The sequence below is a fragment of the Pristis pectinata genome, chromosome 34 (genome assembly GCF_009764475.1).
Source record: "Pristis pectinata isolate sPriPec2 chromosome 34, sPriPec2.1.pri, whole genome shotgun sequence".
NCBI lineage: Eukaryota > Metazoa > Chordata > Chondrichthyes > Rhinopristiformes > Pristidae > Pristis > Pristis pectinata.
The window spans coordinates 15,168,951-15,183,477 of record NC_067438.1 but is presented as its reverse complement, the minus strand read 5'-3'; the positions used below and the strand labels follow the sequence as shown (position 1 = coordinate 15,183,477).

The window sequence follows — 14,527 nt, the reverse complement described above, 5'->3', positions numbered from 1 at the left end:
GCAGGTAAATGGGACTAGCAGAATAAAGCTTCGGCACAGAACAGAAGGGCTGAATGGCCTGCTTTCTGTGCTGCAGTGTTCTATGTTTCTATGGTTCTATGGATGAGTGGCATTGATGATCTGGGGATGGTCTGTACTGGGGCAGGGAGTTTGGGGCAGTGGGATGTTCTGGAGGCTTGTGGTGTTACAGCCGTGTAAAAAACACCATGTAAGAAAAATTTTCTGGAGATTCACCACTCCCTGTGTAAAAATGTACGTGACTCCAGACCAGCAGAACTGGTTCCCTCTGACCTGGATCAGCTCAGCCATTTCAATATGTACTGCAGTGGTCCGAGGAGGCAGCCTCATCATCCCTTCTCAGGAAGGGCAGGAAGGGATGGGTAGTAAATGTGAGCCTTGCCAGCGATGACCAATTCCCCAGAGATGAGAAGACGTTGAACTTGGGCCTTGACTTTCCCTGTCCTATTTCCAGTGTCGTCATGGACCCATGTGCATTATATGGAAGCGAAGAGAATAGGAGCAGAAGCATAGAACCATAGAACACTACAGCACAGAAAACAGGCCATTCGGCCCTTCTAGTGTGTGCTGAAACTTTATTCCGCTAGTCCTATTGACCTGCACTCGGTCCATAGCCCTCCAGACCTCTCCCGTCCATGTACCTATCCAATTTATTCTTAAAAATGAGCCCGCATTTACCACGTCAGATGGCAGCACATTCCACACTCCCACCACTCCCTGAGTGAAGAAGTTCCCCTAAACCTTTCCCCTTTCACCCTAAAGCCACGTCCTCTCGTACTTATCTCTCCTAATCTAGGTGGAAAGATCCGACTCGCATTTACTCTGTCTGTGCCCCTCATAATTTTGTAAACCTCTATCAAATCGCCCCTCATTCTTCCACAGTCCAAGGAATAAAGTCCTAACCTGTTCAAGCTTTCCCTGTAACTCAACTCCTGAAGACCCAGAAACATTCTAGTAACTCTCCTCTGCACTCTCTCAAGAAGTAGGCCATTCGGTCCTTCGAGCCCGCTGTACCGTTAAATATAACATCCAGCCCTGCCTGTTTGTTCTGCAACCATGCCCTTGGTTGACAAGTACTTGTTGCCCTGGTAACCTGGAAGGATCGCAGCCATTGGCGGGATGTGCTTGCAACAAGACATTTCCGCCAATAGCAAGAATCTTCAAGAAATGGATTGTGCTGTATCCAGGCGAGGTCTGTGAACCAGAACTACCTGTAGGTCTGTTGCACGCAGAGACGATACTTATTTCATATTACCATAGAACCATAGATCCATAGAAAAATATAGCACAATACAGGCCCTTCGGCCCACCATGTTGTTCCGACCTTTAAACCACGCCTAAGTCTATCTAACCCCTTCCTCCCACATATCCCCCTATTTTAAACTCCTCCATATGCTTACCTAACAATCTCTTGAACTTGACCAATGTACCTGCCTCCACCACCACCCCAGGCAGCGCATTCCACGCCCCAACCACTCTCTGGGTGAAAAACCTTCCTGTGATATCTCCCTTGAAATTCCCACCCATTACTTTAAAGCCATGTCCTCTTGTATTGAGCATTGGTGCCCTGGGAAAGAGGCGCTGGCTGTCCACTCTATCTATTCCTCTTAATATTTTGTACACCTCTATCATGTCTCCCCTCATCCTCCTTCTCTCCAATGAGTAAAGCCCCAGCTCCCTTAGCCTCTCCTCATAATCCATGCTCTCCAATCCAGGCAGCATCCTGGTAAATCTCCTCTGCACCCTTTCCAACGCCTCCACATCCTTCCTATAATGAGGCGACCAGAACTGGACACAGTACTCCAAGTGTGGTCTAACCAGAGCTTTTTTAGAGCTGCCTCATTACCTTGCGGCTCTTAAACTCGATCCCATAACTTATGAAAGCTAACATCCCATAAGCTTTCTTAACTACCCCATCCACCTGTGTGGCAACTTTCAGTGATCTGTGGATATGAACCCTGAGATCCCACTGCTCCTCCACACTACCCAGTATCTTGCCATTAACCTTATACTCCGCCTTGGAGTTTGTTATATTATGTTTCATATCTTCTTAAGACAGGAAAGGCCATTCAGCCTATCAATTCATTGCCAGCTCAGAGCATTTTCCAACAGGCCCTGTAACCACACGCCCATCGTGCCGCCAAATTTTCTATGCTGGAGGTAACTTACGGTAGCAAATTACCTACCAACCCACCATTCTTCTGAACATGGGAGGAAACCAGAGCACCCGGGGGAAACCTCCGCAGTCAGGGGGAGATCGTGCAAACTCCACACAGACAGCACTGGAGGGCAGGGTTGGCGGAGCTGTGAGGCAGCGACCTGAGACAAGGCGGGAGTCACTTGATGATGGAGATCCGGACATAAGCGCAGCTCAGGGATCAGTTGTGGTGGGACAAATCCCACACACGGCCGTGCGCGATCGAGGGTGTGCCCCGGAGGATTGGCTCACCCCTTGATGTCTGAGCAGAACGGATGGGTTTGGTGCTCCCAATATCCACTGGCAACTTAGATTTTTGCTCCTGTCTCCTTGTTTTTCAGGGTGAGGTCGGCGAACCAGGACATAAAGGAAGGAAGGGTGACAAAGGTGAACATGTGAGTAAATCCATCTCCTGCCCTTCATCACCTTGGCAGTAACCTCACGTAACTAACTACCCCCGGAGCGGGGGCAAAGGGCAAACTAAGTAACCAGCGTTCTAAAGATAGGTTCATGCAGCGCGGAAACAGGCCCTTCAGCCCATCATGTCCATGCCAACCACCAGGCACCCATTGACACCAATCCTATTTTAAGATTTCTTTATAAATCACATGCACATCGAAGCGCACAGTGAAATGCATCTTCTTGCGTAGGGCGTTCTGGGGGGCAGCCTGCAAGTGTCGCCGTGCTTCCGGCGCCGACGTAGCGTGCTCACAACTTCCTAACCCGCACGTCTTTGGAATGTGGGAGGAAACCGGAGCGCCCGGAGGAAACCCATGCAGGCACAGGGAGAATGTACAAACTCCTTACCGATAGCAGACAGAATTGAACCCGGGTCACTGGCGCTGTAATAGCATTACGCTTACCTCTAGGCTACTGATGTTGCCATCAACTCCCCCACATTCTACCCCTCACCTACACACGAGGCATAATGTACAGAAGCCGATTTACCTACCAACCAGAATATTTTTGGGATATGATACTGGAGCACCCGTGGGGGGATGCCCAGGGAGAGCGTGCAAACTCCACACACAGGCAGCGCAGGAGGTCGGGATTGAACCTGGATCTCTGGAGCTGTGAGGCGGCGGCTCTACCCCTGCACCACTGTGCCCACCCACAGTCAAGCCTTCAGAAGGGTCCTGAGTGCCAACTTAGTGCTGAGAGCTGACACAATGGGGAGGTCCAGTAGGTAGTTTCCACAGTAAGGCAGAGTCCAGTGAGTGTCCGCCTTCAGGAGGGCAGGCGTGGTATTGCAGCGTTATCTAATCTGCACGCTGGTAAAGAATAAATATTTTCCCTCTATTAAAACATATGTTAAAGATTGCATTGTGCAACTTGCTGTTATAAACCCCCAAGTGTTGAAGTAGTCAGTGCCCACATGCAGCATGAACTAGGTAACATTCCAGTTTAGGCAGGTAATGTTTGCACTGTACGGTGGCCAGCTAATGGCCCATCCCCACTGAGAGCCCTATCACTAACCAACACCACCCCCCCGGCCTTCCTTCACCCACTTGGCATTCAATACATTGCTGCCACTCAGCCCCCGCCACCAGCAATGCCCTGCGTAGCAGCTCACCAGTGACCAGTAACTCAGGTGGACAGGCCCCATAGTAACTGCAAGAGCACCTCGGTTGCTGGGACTGCCACTGCGACTCACCCGAGACAGGCCCGCGGTGTCGTGGGATTCTCTCTGCTTGCCTGGATGGAGAACACATTGATTGGGAACCCCCCCCAACCCTCCATCCCCAGCCGTACACGTTCGCTCTCTCCGTCGCTGTGGCAACGTGCATCATCTTTAATGTCCAACGGAGCGGCTCATTGGTGACACCTTCCTGACCTAGGACCCCTGCTGCCCAGAGGTCAAGGGCAGCAGCTACACGGGAGGACCAGCACAAACAGAACCTTTGGCCCGCCAACCGTCCCTTCTGGGTCATAATCTCCAAACCTCCACCCCAACACAGGGTGCAGCTGCCTCCTCACTGCCGCCTTTCCTGAGGCCAGTTAGGGACAGGCAGTAAATGATAAAGCGACCAGGACAAAGCCACTGTTCTAATTCTCCTCCCTCCCCCTGGCCTTTGCTCCATTTAAGATTAAGATCTCTTTATTAGTCACATGTACACCGAAACACAGTGAAATGCATCTTTTTGCGTAGAGTGTTCTGAGGGCAGCCCGCAAGTGTCGCCACGCTTCCGGCGCCAACATAGCATGCCCGCAACTTCCTAACCCGTACGTCTTTAGAATGTGGGAGGAAACCGGAGCACCCGGAGGAAACACAGGCAGACACGGGGAGAACGTACAATCTCCTTACAGACAGCGGCCGGTATTGAACCCGGGTCGCGGGTGCTGTAATAGCGTCGCGGTAACCGCTACACTACCGTGTCTGCCCATTAACAGCAGCCATTAGTTATTGTTCTAAATAAAGTTATGTCAATGATAATAGAAAACTGTTTGCGTCTCGCAGAAAGAAAGGTCATTTTGAATAAGGGGTGAGATATTGAAGTGGCTGTGGTGGTGTAGCGCGGCTGGTAAATATTGGCTTTCTGTAAGTTATCTTTTCTGGTTTTGTGATCGCTGTGTGTGTTTTTACCTTGTGCAGGGTCCACCGGGTCCCCCTGGTCCAATTGGTCCTGTTGGTCAACCGGGCCCTGCTGTAAGTACCGTTTCTATGGAGACTGAGAGCTTCCCGAAGACCCTTCAGTAACTGCACCCCAACGGCTGTAATACCCACCCTCACTCATTTAGGAGCTGCCTTACCTCAGGACGTTGTGCCAGACAGCTGGACACAAAACCCAGGCGCCTTCTTCAGTGGGGCGCGGCAGTGTCCGAGGTGTGACTGCAGGATTCAGCCGTTAATGTAATCCCTTCAATGGCCTCTCAGCTGAATGTAAAAAATCAGGCGTCATCACCTGAAGAAGAGGTGTCCCCAGGTTCCCTGCCAATACTCATCCCGCGCCCAGTAACGGACATCAAATGATTGATTTCCTGATGTGGGTATTGCTTTGCAGTCCCAACATTACACTTTGAACGCCCGTTGGTTGTAAAGATCTTTGCCTGTCCGGCAGGTGTTGAGGACACAGTTAGAGTGCAGTTCTGAGTGATGTCTGATGGATCACAGCCCCACCGTCAGTATGGCCACCTCTCTGTAACAGTAGTGGCTTCAAAACCTGAGGGTTGTGGGAATGCCAGCCCACCTACCCATGTGGAAGGGTGAATGTCACCCCCTGTACCCAGGAATGATGGTGAACATTACTCTCCTGTACCTGTGTGTGAGGGGTCAGTGTCACCGCCTGTACTGGTGTGTGTGGGTTAATGTCACCGCCTGTACCAGTGTGTGTGGGTTAATGTCACCCCCTGTACCCAGGAATGAGGGTGAACATTACCCTCCTGTACCTGTGTGTGAGGGGTTAGTGTCACCGCCTGTACCGGTGTGTGTGGGTTAATGTCACCCCCTGTACCAGGGAGTGTGGGTTATGTCACCGCCTGTACCGGTGCGTGTGGGTTAATGTCACCGCCTGTACCAGTGTGTGTGGGTTAATGTCACCCCCTGTACCCAGGAATGATGGTGAACATTACCCTCCTGTACCTGTGTGTGAGGGGTTAGTGTCGCCGCCTGTACTGGAGTGTGGGTTATGTCACCGCCTGTACCGGTGTGTGTGGGTTAATGTCACCCCCTGTACTGGCGTGTGTGGGTTAATGTCACTGCCTGTACTGGTGAATGTGGGTTAATGTCACCGCCTGTACCAGTGAGTATGGGTTAATGTCACCCCCTGTACTGGTGTGTGTGGGTTAATGTCACCACCTGTACTGGTGTGTGTGGGTTAATGTCACCACCTGTACTGGTGTGTGTGGGTTAATGTCACTGCCTGTACCCAGGAACGAGGATGAACATTATCCTCCTATGATTGTGTGTGAGGGGTCTGTGTTACCAGCTGTACCGGTGAGTGTGGGTTAATGTCACCACCACACCCGCGGCATCCAAGTGTACAGGTTAACGATACCCCCTGCCCCAGTGAGGAAGGACTAGCATTGTCTCCTCCACCCTTGAGCCTGCATTATCAATCTCCCTCCGACATGTGAAAGCAGGTTCAACACGACCCCTGTAGCTGAGGGAGGGTTAACGCTACCCTTCACTGCCCACGGGTGTGTGCTGTTGACGCTCCCCCCTCACCAACGCAGGGTTCAACATCAATCCTGAACCCCTGCCTGAGGGTTCAAGTTACCCAGCCACTGAGTGAGGGGTAGCACCTCCCCCCACCCCGACTGAGTTTCATTTTACCCCCGCCCCAAATGTGCAGTCAATGTGACATTGTGTATTGGAAGTCGTAGTTAAATCCTGAATAATGTTCCTGTTATACTCAGTGAACAGCGATAATTATTGATGGCTCATGCACTCCAACATGTGGAATGTGCATTGAATCCTTATGCGGCTGTTGTCTACACCCTGCCGTCCGTGGGTCAGATGTAGATCACCACGTTCAATCATGTTCTCCATTGCTTCTTGGTGCCCCCTCCATTTTAGGCCAAGCTCCCAATGCCTTGTCCAATCAGAACACATCTGTGTGCAGTCTGGCAAGGATGGTCGGTGTGTGGAGCAGATCCCTGCTCGGCCAAGGTATCTCCAACAGGAGCAGGGGTGGTTCCTGCCCACAGATGTGCGCGAGGCTTCCTACAAAGGCACTGGGAGAATGGTGCGTTGGTGTGGGGTGGGGAGGGAGTGCCGAGGTGGGGCTTGGGTGCAGCTGGGGTCCGGTGTTTCCCGAGGCTGGGCGCTGCCTCACTGTTGGTTTTGTCTTCCCTCAGGGCGCAGACGGTGAGCCCGGACCCAGAGGCCAGCAAGGTCACTTTGGACAGAAGGGAGACGAAGGTCCACGAGGTTTCCCGGGTTCACCTGGTCCAATTGGTCTGCAGGTGAGTGTCTGACGGGGAAGGACGGGGCTGGGAATTTTCGGTACTGATGTTCCTGGGGCTGGGATGATGGATTGGGATTGTTCTGGAGCTGGGGTGTGACGGAGATCGAAGGTGAGTGGGCGGGGGTTCAATATGGGCACCTGGGAGCCGTATTGGAGTACACTCCGTAGGGGAAGTGGGGAAGGTGAGATTGCAAATTGGATGGGGCAGGGAGGGAGTGGGGATGCACTCCGAGGAGGAATGAGCAAACATTTGGATGAGATGTGGGGTTCCCAGCTGGGCTGGGAAGGGGAAATGGGATCGTACGCCAGCTGGGGAAGGGGATCCAAGGGAAGGAGTAACTGGGGCTTCCTGCAGGCAGGGACGGCGGATGTTTGATGGGACAGGGTTGGGATGGGATCCGCCCCCTGTCCGACGGTCAGTTGCATTATTTAACTCGATCGGCCCGAAGAACCTCGAGGAACAAGTTCAAATCCCGTCTGGGGAATTTAATTTGTTTATCCAGAATAAAAACATGGAATAAAAATGGTGACCCAAGAACACAAGAACACGAGGAACTAGGACCAGGAGTAGGCCACTCGGCCCCTCTAACCTCTCCCACCATTCAAATTGATCATGGCTGATCTGCCCCACACCTCATTTCCTCTTCTGTACCAGTTCCCCATAACCCTCAATTCCATGGTCTTTCAAATATATACCCATCCCCACCTGAAAGTGAGGTCTGAACCTGTCCAAAACTGGACCAGAACTTTTCTTTTATTCTCTGAAAATGCATTTATTGGGATTAACGTCCATCTGCCATTGCATTGCCCACCTTAGCAACTCATCCACTTGGAAGCAGAATTGGTTTATTATTGTCACATGTGCCGAGGTACAGTGAAAAACTTGTCTTGCATACCGTTCGTACAGATCAGTTCATTACACAGTGCATTGAGGTAGTACAAGGTAAAACAATACAGAATGCAGAATAAAGTGTAAATCACAGAGAAAGTGCAGTGCAGGTAGACAATAAGGTGCAAGGTCATAACGAGGTAGATTGTGAGGTCAAGAGTCCATCTTATCGTACAGGAGGTCCGTTCAATAGTCCTGTAACAGCAGGATAGCTGTCCTTGAGCCTGGTGGTACGTGCTTTCAGGCTTTTGTATCTTCTGCCTGATGGGAGGGGAGGGAAGAAGAGAGACTGTCCAGGGTGGGTGGGGTCTTTGATTACGTTGGCTGCTTTACCGAGGCAGCAAGAAATGTAGACAGAGTCCATGGAGGGGAGGCTGGTTTCCGTGATGTGCTGAGCTGTGGACACACCTCTCTGCAGTGTCCACAGCTCTTTTCATCCAGTAGCCTGAGAGGATGCTGTAAGGTGAGAGGGAGGAGGTTTAAAGGGGATCTGAGGGGTACATTTCTCACACAAAGAGCAGTTGGTATCTGGAATGTGCTGCCAGAGGAGGTGGCAGAGGCAGGACCAGTCACAACATTTAAGAGGCATCTGGACAGGTACTTGAATGAGCAGGGCACAGAGGGACATGGAACTAATGCAGGCAGTTGGGATAAGTACAGGTAAACAGGATGGTCAGCATAGACATGGTGGGCCGAATAGTGCAAAAGAGGAATAACGAGGTAGTGTTCATGGGTTCAGAAATCTGATGGCAGAGGGGAAGAAACTGTTCCTAAAATGTTGAGTGAGGCTCCTCCCCGATGGTGGTAACAGGAAGAGGGCATGTGCCGGGTGGTGAGGGTCATTAATGATGGATCCGCCTTCTTGAGGCACCGCCTCTTGAAGATGTCCTCGATGGCGGGAAGGGTTGAGCCCGTAATGGAACTGGCTGAGTCTACAACCCTCTCTGCAGCCCCTTCCGATCCTGCGCATTGGCGCCTCCATATCAGGCGGTGATGCAACCAGTCAGAATGCTCTCCTCTGTACATCTGTAGAAATTTAAGATGATATCTTTATTAGTCACATGTACATCAAAACACACAGTGAAAAATATCTTTGCGTAGAGTGTTCTGGGGGCAGCCTGCAAGTGTCGCCACGCTTCCGGTGCCAACATAGCACGCCCACAACTTCCTAACCCGTATGTTTTTGGAATGTGGGACAAATCTGGAGCACCCGGAGGGAACCCACGCAGACACACAGGGAGAACGTACAAACTCCTTACAGAACAGCAGCCGGAATTGAACCTGGGTCACTGGGGCTGTAAGGCATTATGCTAACCACTGCACTACCGTGCCTGCCCCCAAGAACCTTTGGTGACAGACCAAATCTCCTCAAACGAAGTATAGCCGCTGGCGTGCCTTTTCCTTGATTGCATCAGTGTGTGGCTGGGTGGCTTTAGGGACTCATTGACTTGTGTTTTGTATTCCAGGGAATGCCTGGTCCTTCAGGGGAGAAGGGGGAGACTGGTGACGTTGGTCCCATGGTGAGTATCCCCACCAATCTCTTGCATTGTTGCCAACAGGGAGATGTGACCATACAGTTGAACCAAACTTCACCGCGCCGTAGCATTGGTTAGGAGAAAGAATGCGCTCCGCTTTGTGCTATCAATTTTCATCGGCAGTGTCCCCAGTGACCGTCACTTGAACTGTCTCTCTTTTCCCTTCACAGGGTCCACCAGGTCCCCCGGGTCCAAGAGGCCCAGCTGGTCCATCCGGAGCAGACGTAAGCTCAGCTTCACTTCACTAGTTTCAACTCACTTTGCAAGTCCCCGAGCCCAGTCCCACCTCATTCTTGCATTGTTTCTCCTTGCAGGGTCCCCAAGGTCCTCCTGGTGGTCTCGGTAACCCAGGGTCTATTGGTGAGAAGGTGAGCTACCAGCGGACTAGAGTCGGTGGAGGAACGGGCTGACGTTTGTTCTTCACAAGCTGTAGGAAGGATGTGATTGAGCTGGAAAGGGTGCGGAAAACATTCGCAAGGACGTTGCTGGGTCTGGAGGGCTTGAGAGGCTGCACAGGCCGGGACTGTTTCCCTGGAGTGACGGAGGCTGAGGGGTGACCTCACAGAGGTTTATAAAATCATGAGGGGCATCGATAAGGTGGATGGTCACTGTCTTTTCCCCAGGGTCGGGGAGGGCATAGATTTAAGGTGAGATGGGAGAAATTCAAAGGGTTAAACTTTTTCACACAGAGGGTGGTGGGTGTGTGGAACGAGCTGCCAGAGGAAGTGGTAGAGGTGGGTACAGTTACATTTAAAAGACACCTGGACAGATACACGGATAGGAAAGGTCTAGAGGGGTATGGGCCAAACACAGGCAAATGGGACTGGCTCAGGTAGGCAACTTGGTCGGCACGGTCAAGTAGGGCCGAAGGGCCTGTTTCTGTGCTGCATAACTCCATAACTCAAGGACAAGGGAAGGTTAAGGGATGAATTGGGTGGAGGCTTTAAGTCTACAGAAAGGCTGATTAAAGTGGATGATGAGATCATAGTTCATTAGGAGCCACGATCTCGAGGGAACTGTCGGGGAATCAAGAACTAGAGGGTTTAGTGAACAGATTTGAAAGGGACCTGAGGGGCAACATCTTCACGCAGGAGGTGGTGCGTATATGGAACGGAGCAGGCAGAGGAAGTGTTTGAGGCAGGTACAATAACAGCATTCAAAGACACTTGGACAGGTCCATGGATAGGAAGGGTTGAGAGAGGTGTGGGCAAATGGGACTGGCTTAGCTGGGCAGCTTGGTCACATGGATGAGTTGGCTAAAGGGCCTGTTTCCACGCTGTATGACTCTACGTGTTGAAGCTGGGTCACTGATAGCATTTACGAGTTGTCTGGACAAACACTTGAATCTCTGAGGACTATGGATCAAGTGCTGGGTGATGGGGTTAATCCAGCAGGGTGCCCACTGGTTGTCATGGATGAGTTGGGCTGAATGGCCTGTTTCCATGCTGGATGATTCTATGATTATGCAGTCTTAAATGGGCGCCCCTTTATTCTGGGAGCATACCCTCTAGTCTGGGTCTCGTTCACGAGACGAAACATCCTCTCTGCACGCAGCCAGTTTGGCCTCCTCAGAACTGTATGTGTTTCAATAAGGCAACTCCCCATTCTTCGACACTCCAGTGAGTAGACACCCAACCTAAATAACCTTTCCTCAAAGGGCAATCCAGGGTTATCCTAGTGAACCATCTTCAGAACTTTCTCCAATGAAATAATATCTCTCCTTAAATCTGGGGACCAAAACTTTGGGTATGGATGATAAAAAGAAAGGACTAAAGAGGACTGAAGGAAAATTACTGTCTTCCTGAGAGTGGCAAGGGTTTAAAAGCCACTGCCTGAGTGAGTGGTGGGAGGAGAACTCCTCAGTACATGAAGACAGTGCATTGATGTCTTCTTGATATGCCCTGATCTCTAAGACAGCTAGGAGGTAGCATCTGCCTATACAGCTCTTTGACATCCAGTGTTAACACCTCCTGTAAATTTCTTTATCCATTTAAAGGGTTAAATATTAAAGGGTGGGGTCAGCCGAGCTTTAAGTGGCTTAGACCAGTGAAGCCAGATGGGCTGTTCGCAACAGAGAAAACAAGAGGAACAAACGAGAGATAATAGTTTGACAATGTCAGGGTTGGATTATCCCATCCTATGGATTACAGGGAAAGTAGCAGCAGTGAGAATGAACATGCCTTAGATGTTCTCAGTGACTGAAAGTTATGTCTAAAGTTCAACAGGGAGCAGAATGATCAGTAAGCCAGAGGGACTACTGTGTCGGGTATCTGGTGGTCGGTAGACTGGACAGAGGCACAAAGGAGAAGGGATTACCTTTTAACCAGAATGTATAATCAATTATTTTGACATTAACTCCTGTAGTTTACCTCTCTGGTGGAGGATTGGGTTTGGGGGGTGAGCAGGTGCTCAGGGTTGGGCTTGGAGCTGGGAGCTCAGGGCTTTGAGACTGGCGCCTCAGTTTGGGGCCTCAGGGACTCGGGACTCAGGCCGAAGGGGAAGCACTCCTTAGACTTTGCTGTAAATTGAGGTGAATTTTCCGCAAAGTGGACTGGACCGGTGTGACGGCCGCTCTCCTCATCCCAACCATAAATGTCGCTTTCCTTCCAGGGCGAAGCTGGCGAATCCGGCGCTCCAGGAATCCAAGGTGTTCCCGGCAGCAGGGTGAGTATGTGCACCTGGAATGTTATGGTGCCAATTTGATTATTTTATGCGCGGTTGTTTGTTGCAATGGTCTTAATATTTTATATCCTATCTCGGTTTTAGTTTTTATGTATTTAATAAATTGATATTTTAGTTTTTTTCTTGCTCAACACATCAAATTATGTTATCTCAATAACTAACATTATGAACAGTCTAAACTCCAGTTTATATCTGTGGTTGGCAATCCATCCGATGATTCCTTTTTATTTTTTTTAATTGCTTTATTCCCATGGCTGGATTTATATCCTCATGCTAGCAGTAGGTATTTTAATAGTAGACGGGCATCTTTAAAACTCTGAATAGGGGACAAGTTTTCTTGTCTCGTTCATCAGCATCTGGCACTGATGTGTGGAAAGAACTGAAGCTTAGATATCAGCTGATGGACGGGTTGGGGGGGGGGATGGGGATGGATGTCCACATGGACAGCGTGAGGAGATGAGCAACCAGGATCACGTCTGCTCTCTCACCTGGCCACAGAAGCAGTAACACAAAGAATAGCAGAGTTACACCCAGTGTCTTAGCCCATACTTGTCCCTCAGTCAACATCGCCAAAGCAGATTACATCGGTGCAAAAGGACCGTCATTGGCCCGGAAGCACCTTGGGACGTCCCATGGTCATTCCTTCCTCCTCTCCGGTATCCGGCACCCTTCAGCCGATTCAGGATGTCAGGCCGGGCCTGTCGAATTGTGGCGTCTCTGACCAGCTTGTTACTCAAACACGCGATGAGCTGAGGGGAGGTTATGAGTGATGTGGATGGTCAGACCTCCTTGTTAAAGAGTCTATGTTAAAGAGGCACTTAGATATTGTGGCTTGTTTTAGCTGGGACTGAAATCTCTTTGACACACATCCAATTCAAGGTGAAGGCTTTAATTTTCAATGCCGACTGCTTCCTTTGGCCTTCCCTTCTGTCTTCACTCTACGTCACCTCAAGCCGTAACCTCTTGAGTTTCTCCCCAAGCCTTTGACAACTCGTGTGGTTCTTCCTAACACAGTGCCCCTTGACCAAGTCGCTCCAACTTTGGCTTGGCATCATTCGTTGCCCAGTGAGGTTATTTTAGTCCCATTTCAAGTTGAAATCCTGTTCTGCAACAACTATAATGACTGCTCTTTCCACTGGGAATCCTGCTCCCAACCTCTGGAATATGCAGGTGGCTGGATGAGTGCCCGTTTTGCCTGTAGTCTAGCAACCGGTGTCCTCACCAGGAGACAGCGGTGAGAAAAGCACAGCCATCCTGAAACGAGGATGTTAGCCTGTCAGACAATAATTTGCAATAAGCTGCCCGCTCTAATACTTTCTTTCACCAATAAACAGGGTCCAAAAGGTGAAAGAGGAGAGAGAGGAGAGACTGGACAACCAGGCGCTTCTGGGCCACCTGGTATCAAAGGACCCACTGGTGACGATGGGCCCAAAGGCAATCCTGTAAGTAGACCTCAAATCTACCTGCTTGTTTTATTTTCAGTCCCTTTCAATGATGGTATATTGAGTTCAATCTGTTTATTTAGTTCAACCTGTACTTGAAGCAACTGATCCATTTTCCTCCATCCAATTGTAGTTGGATACAGGCGCTCCCCAGGCTACAAACACCCAATTTATGGACGCCTCGTACATACGAGCGAGCTCCCATAAATATTATTAAACTCAAATGAGACCTAGTCTTGGAAAAAGGACCTGTTTCCATGTGACCTCCCCACAGTTATCAGGCACCACTGTCTGTAAAGAACACAAGCTTCCAGTTTCACCGCAGGAGGCCACTTAAGAGACTTGCCTGGGAAACTGACAAGCGATCGCTTCTATTGATACTTGTGCAATGATGCTCTGTTGAACGATGTAACATGCACTGATTCTTCAAGCCCATTGAATCCAGCCATTGAGCATGGGACATCCTGCCTCTTTACCACTGTAACTGGGCAGGGGATGACAATACAGAAATGTTCATGTTAATTGGCCGTCACTGACACCATCCATTACAGCACTGTGGAGGTGTTACCGTATCCAGTGATTTTGTGTACGGACAGAAGCAAGTTATGGACAATATCTGCATGTCTATAGGAAAGGAATCTGTCTGTAACCTGGGTACGATCTGTATTCAGCATTGCCACAGTTCATCGAAGGCTTACTCGACCAATACCTGGAATGGGTGGGTTGGCTTTTTCACACAGAGGGTGGTGGGTAAACAGAATGAGCTGCCAGACCAGGTGGTGGAGGCAGGTAAAATCACAGCACTTAAAAGCATTTGGGGAACACATGGATAGGAAAGATTTAGAGGAATATGGGCC

General features: G+C 50.2%; 1 protein-coding gene across 1 annotated transcript in view; it reads left to right on the top strand.

The window, feature by feature from the left end:
• The window catches only part of LOC127586103 (collagen alpha-1(V) chain-like), a 234,419-nt gene that overhangs the window by 185,494 nt on the left and 34,398 nt on the right, over positions 1-14,527 (top strand). Inside the window, 8 exon segments of the mRNA XM_052043933.1 lie at positions 2,557-2,610; positions 4,809-4,862; positions 7,013-7,120; positions 9,478-9,531; positions 9,717-9,770; positions 9,861-9,914; positions 12,157-12,210; positions 13,563-13,670. Coding sequence (XP_051899893.1) covers positions 2,557-2,610; positions 4,809-4,862; positions 7,013-7,120; positions 9,478-9,531; positions 9,717-9,770; positions 9,861-9,914; positions 12,157-12,210; positions 13,563-13,670 — 540 coding nt within the window.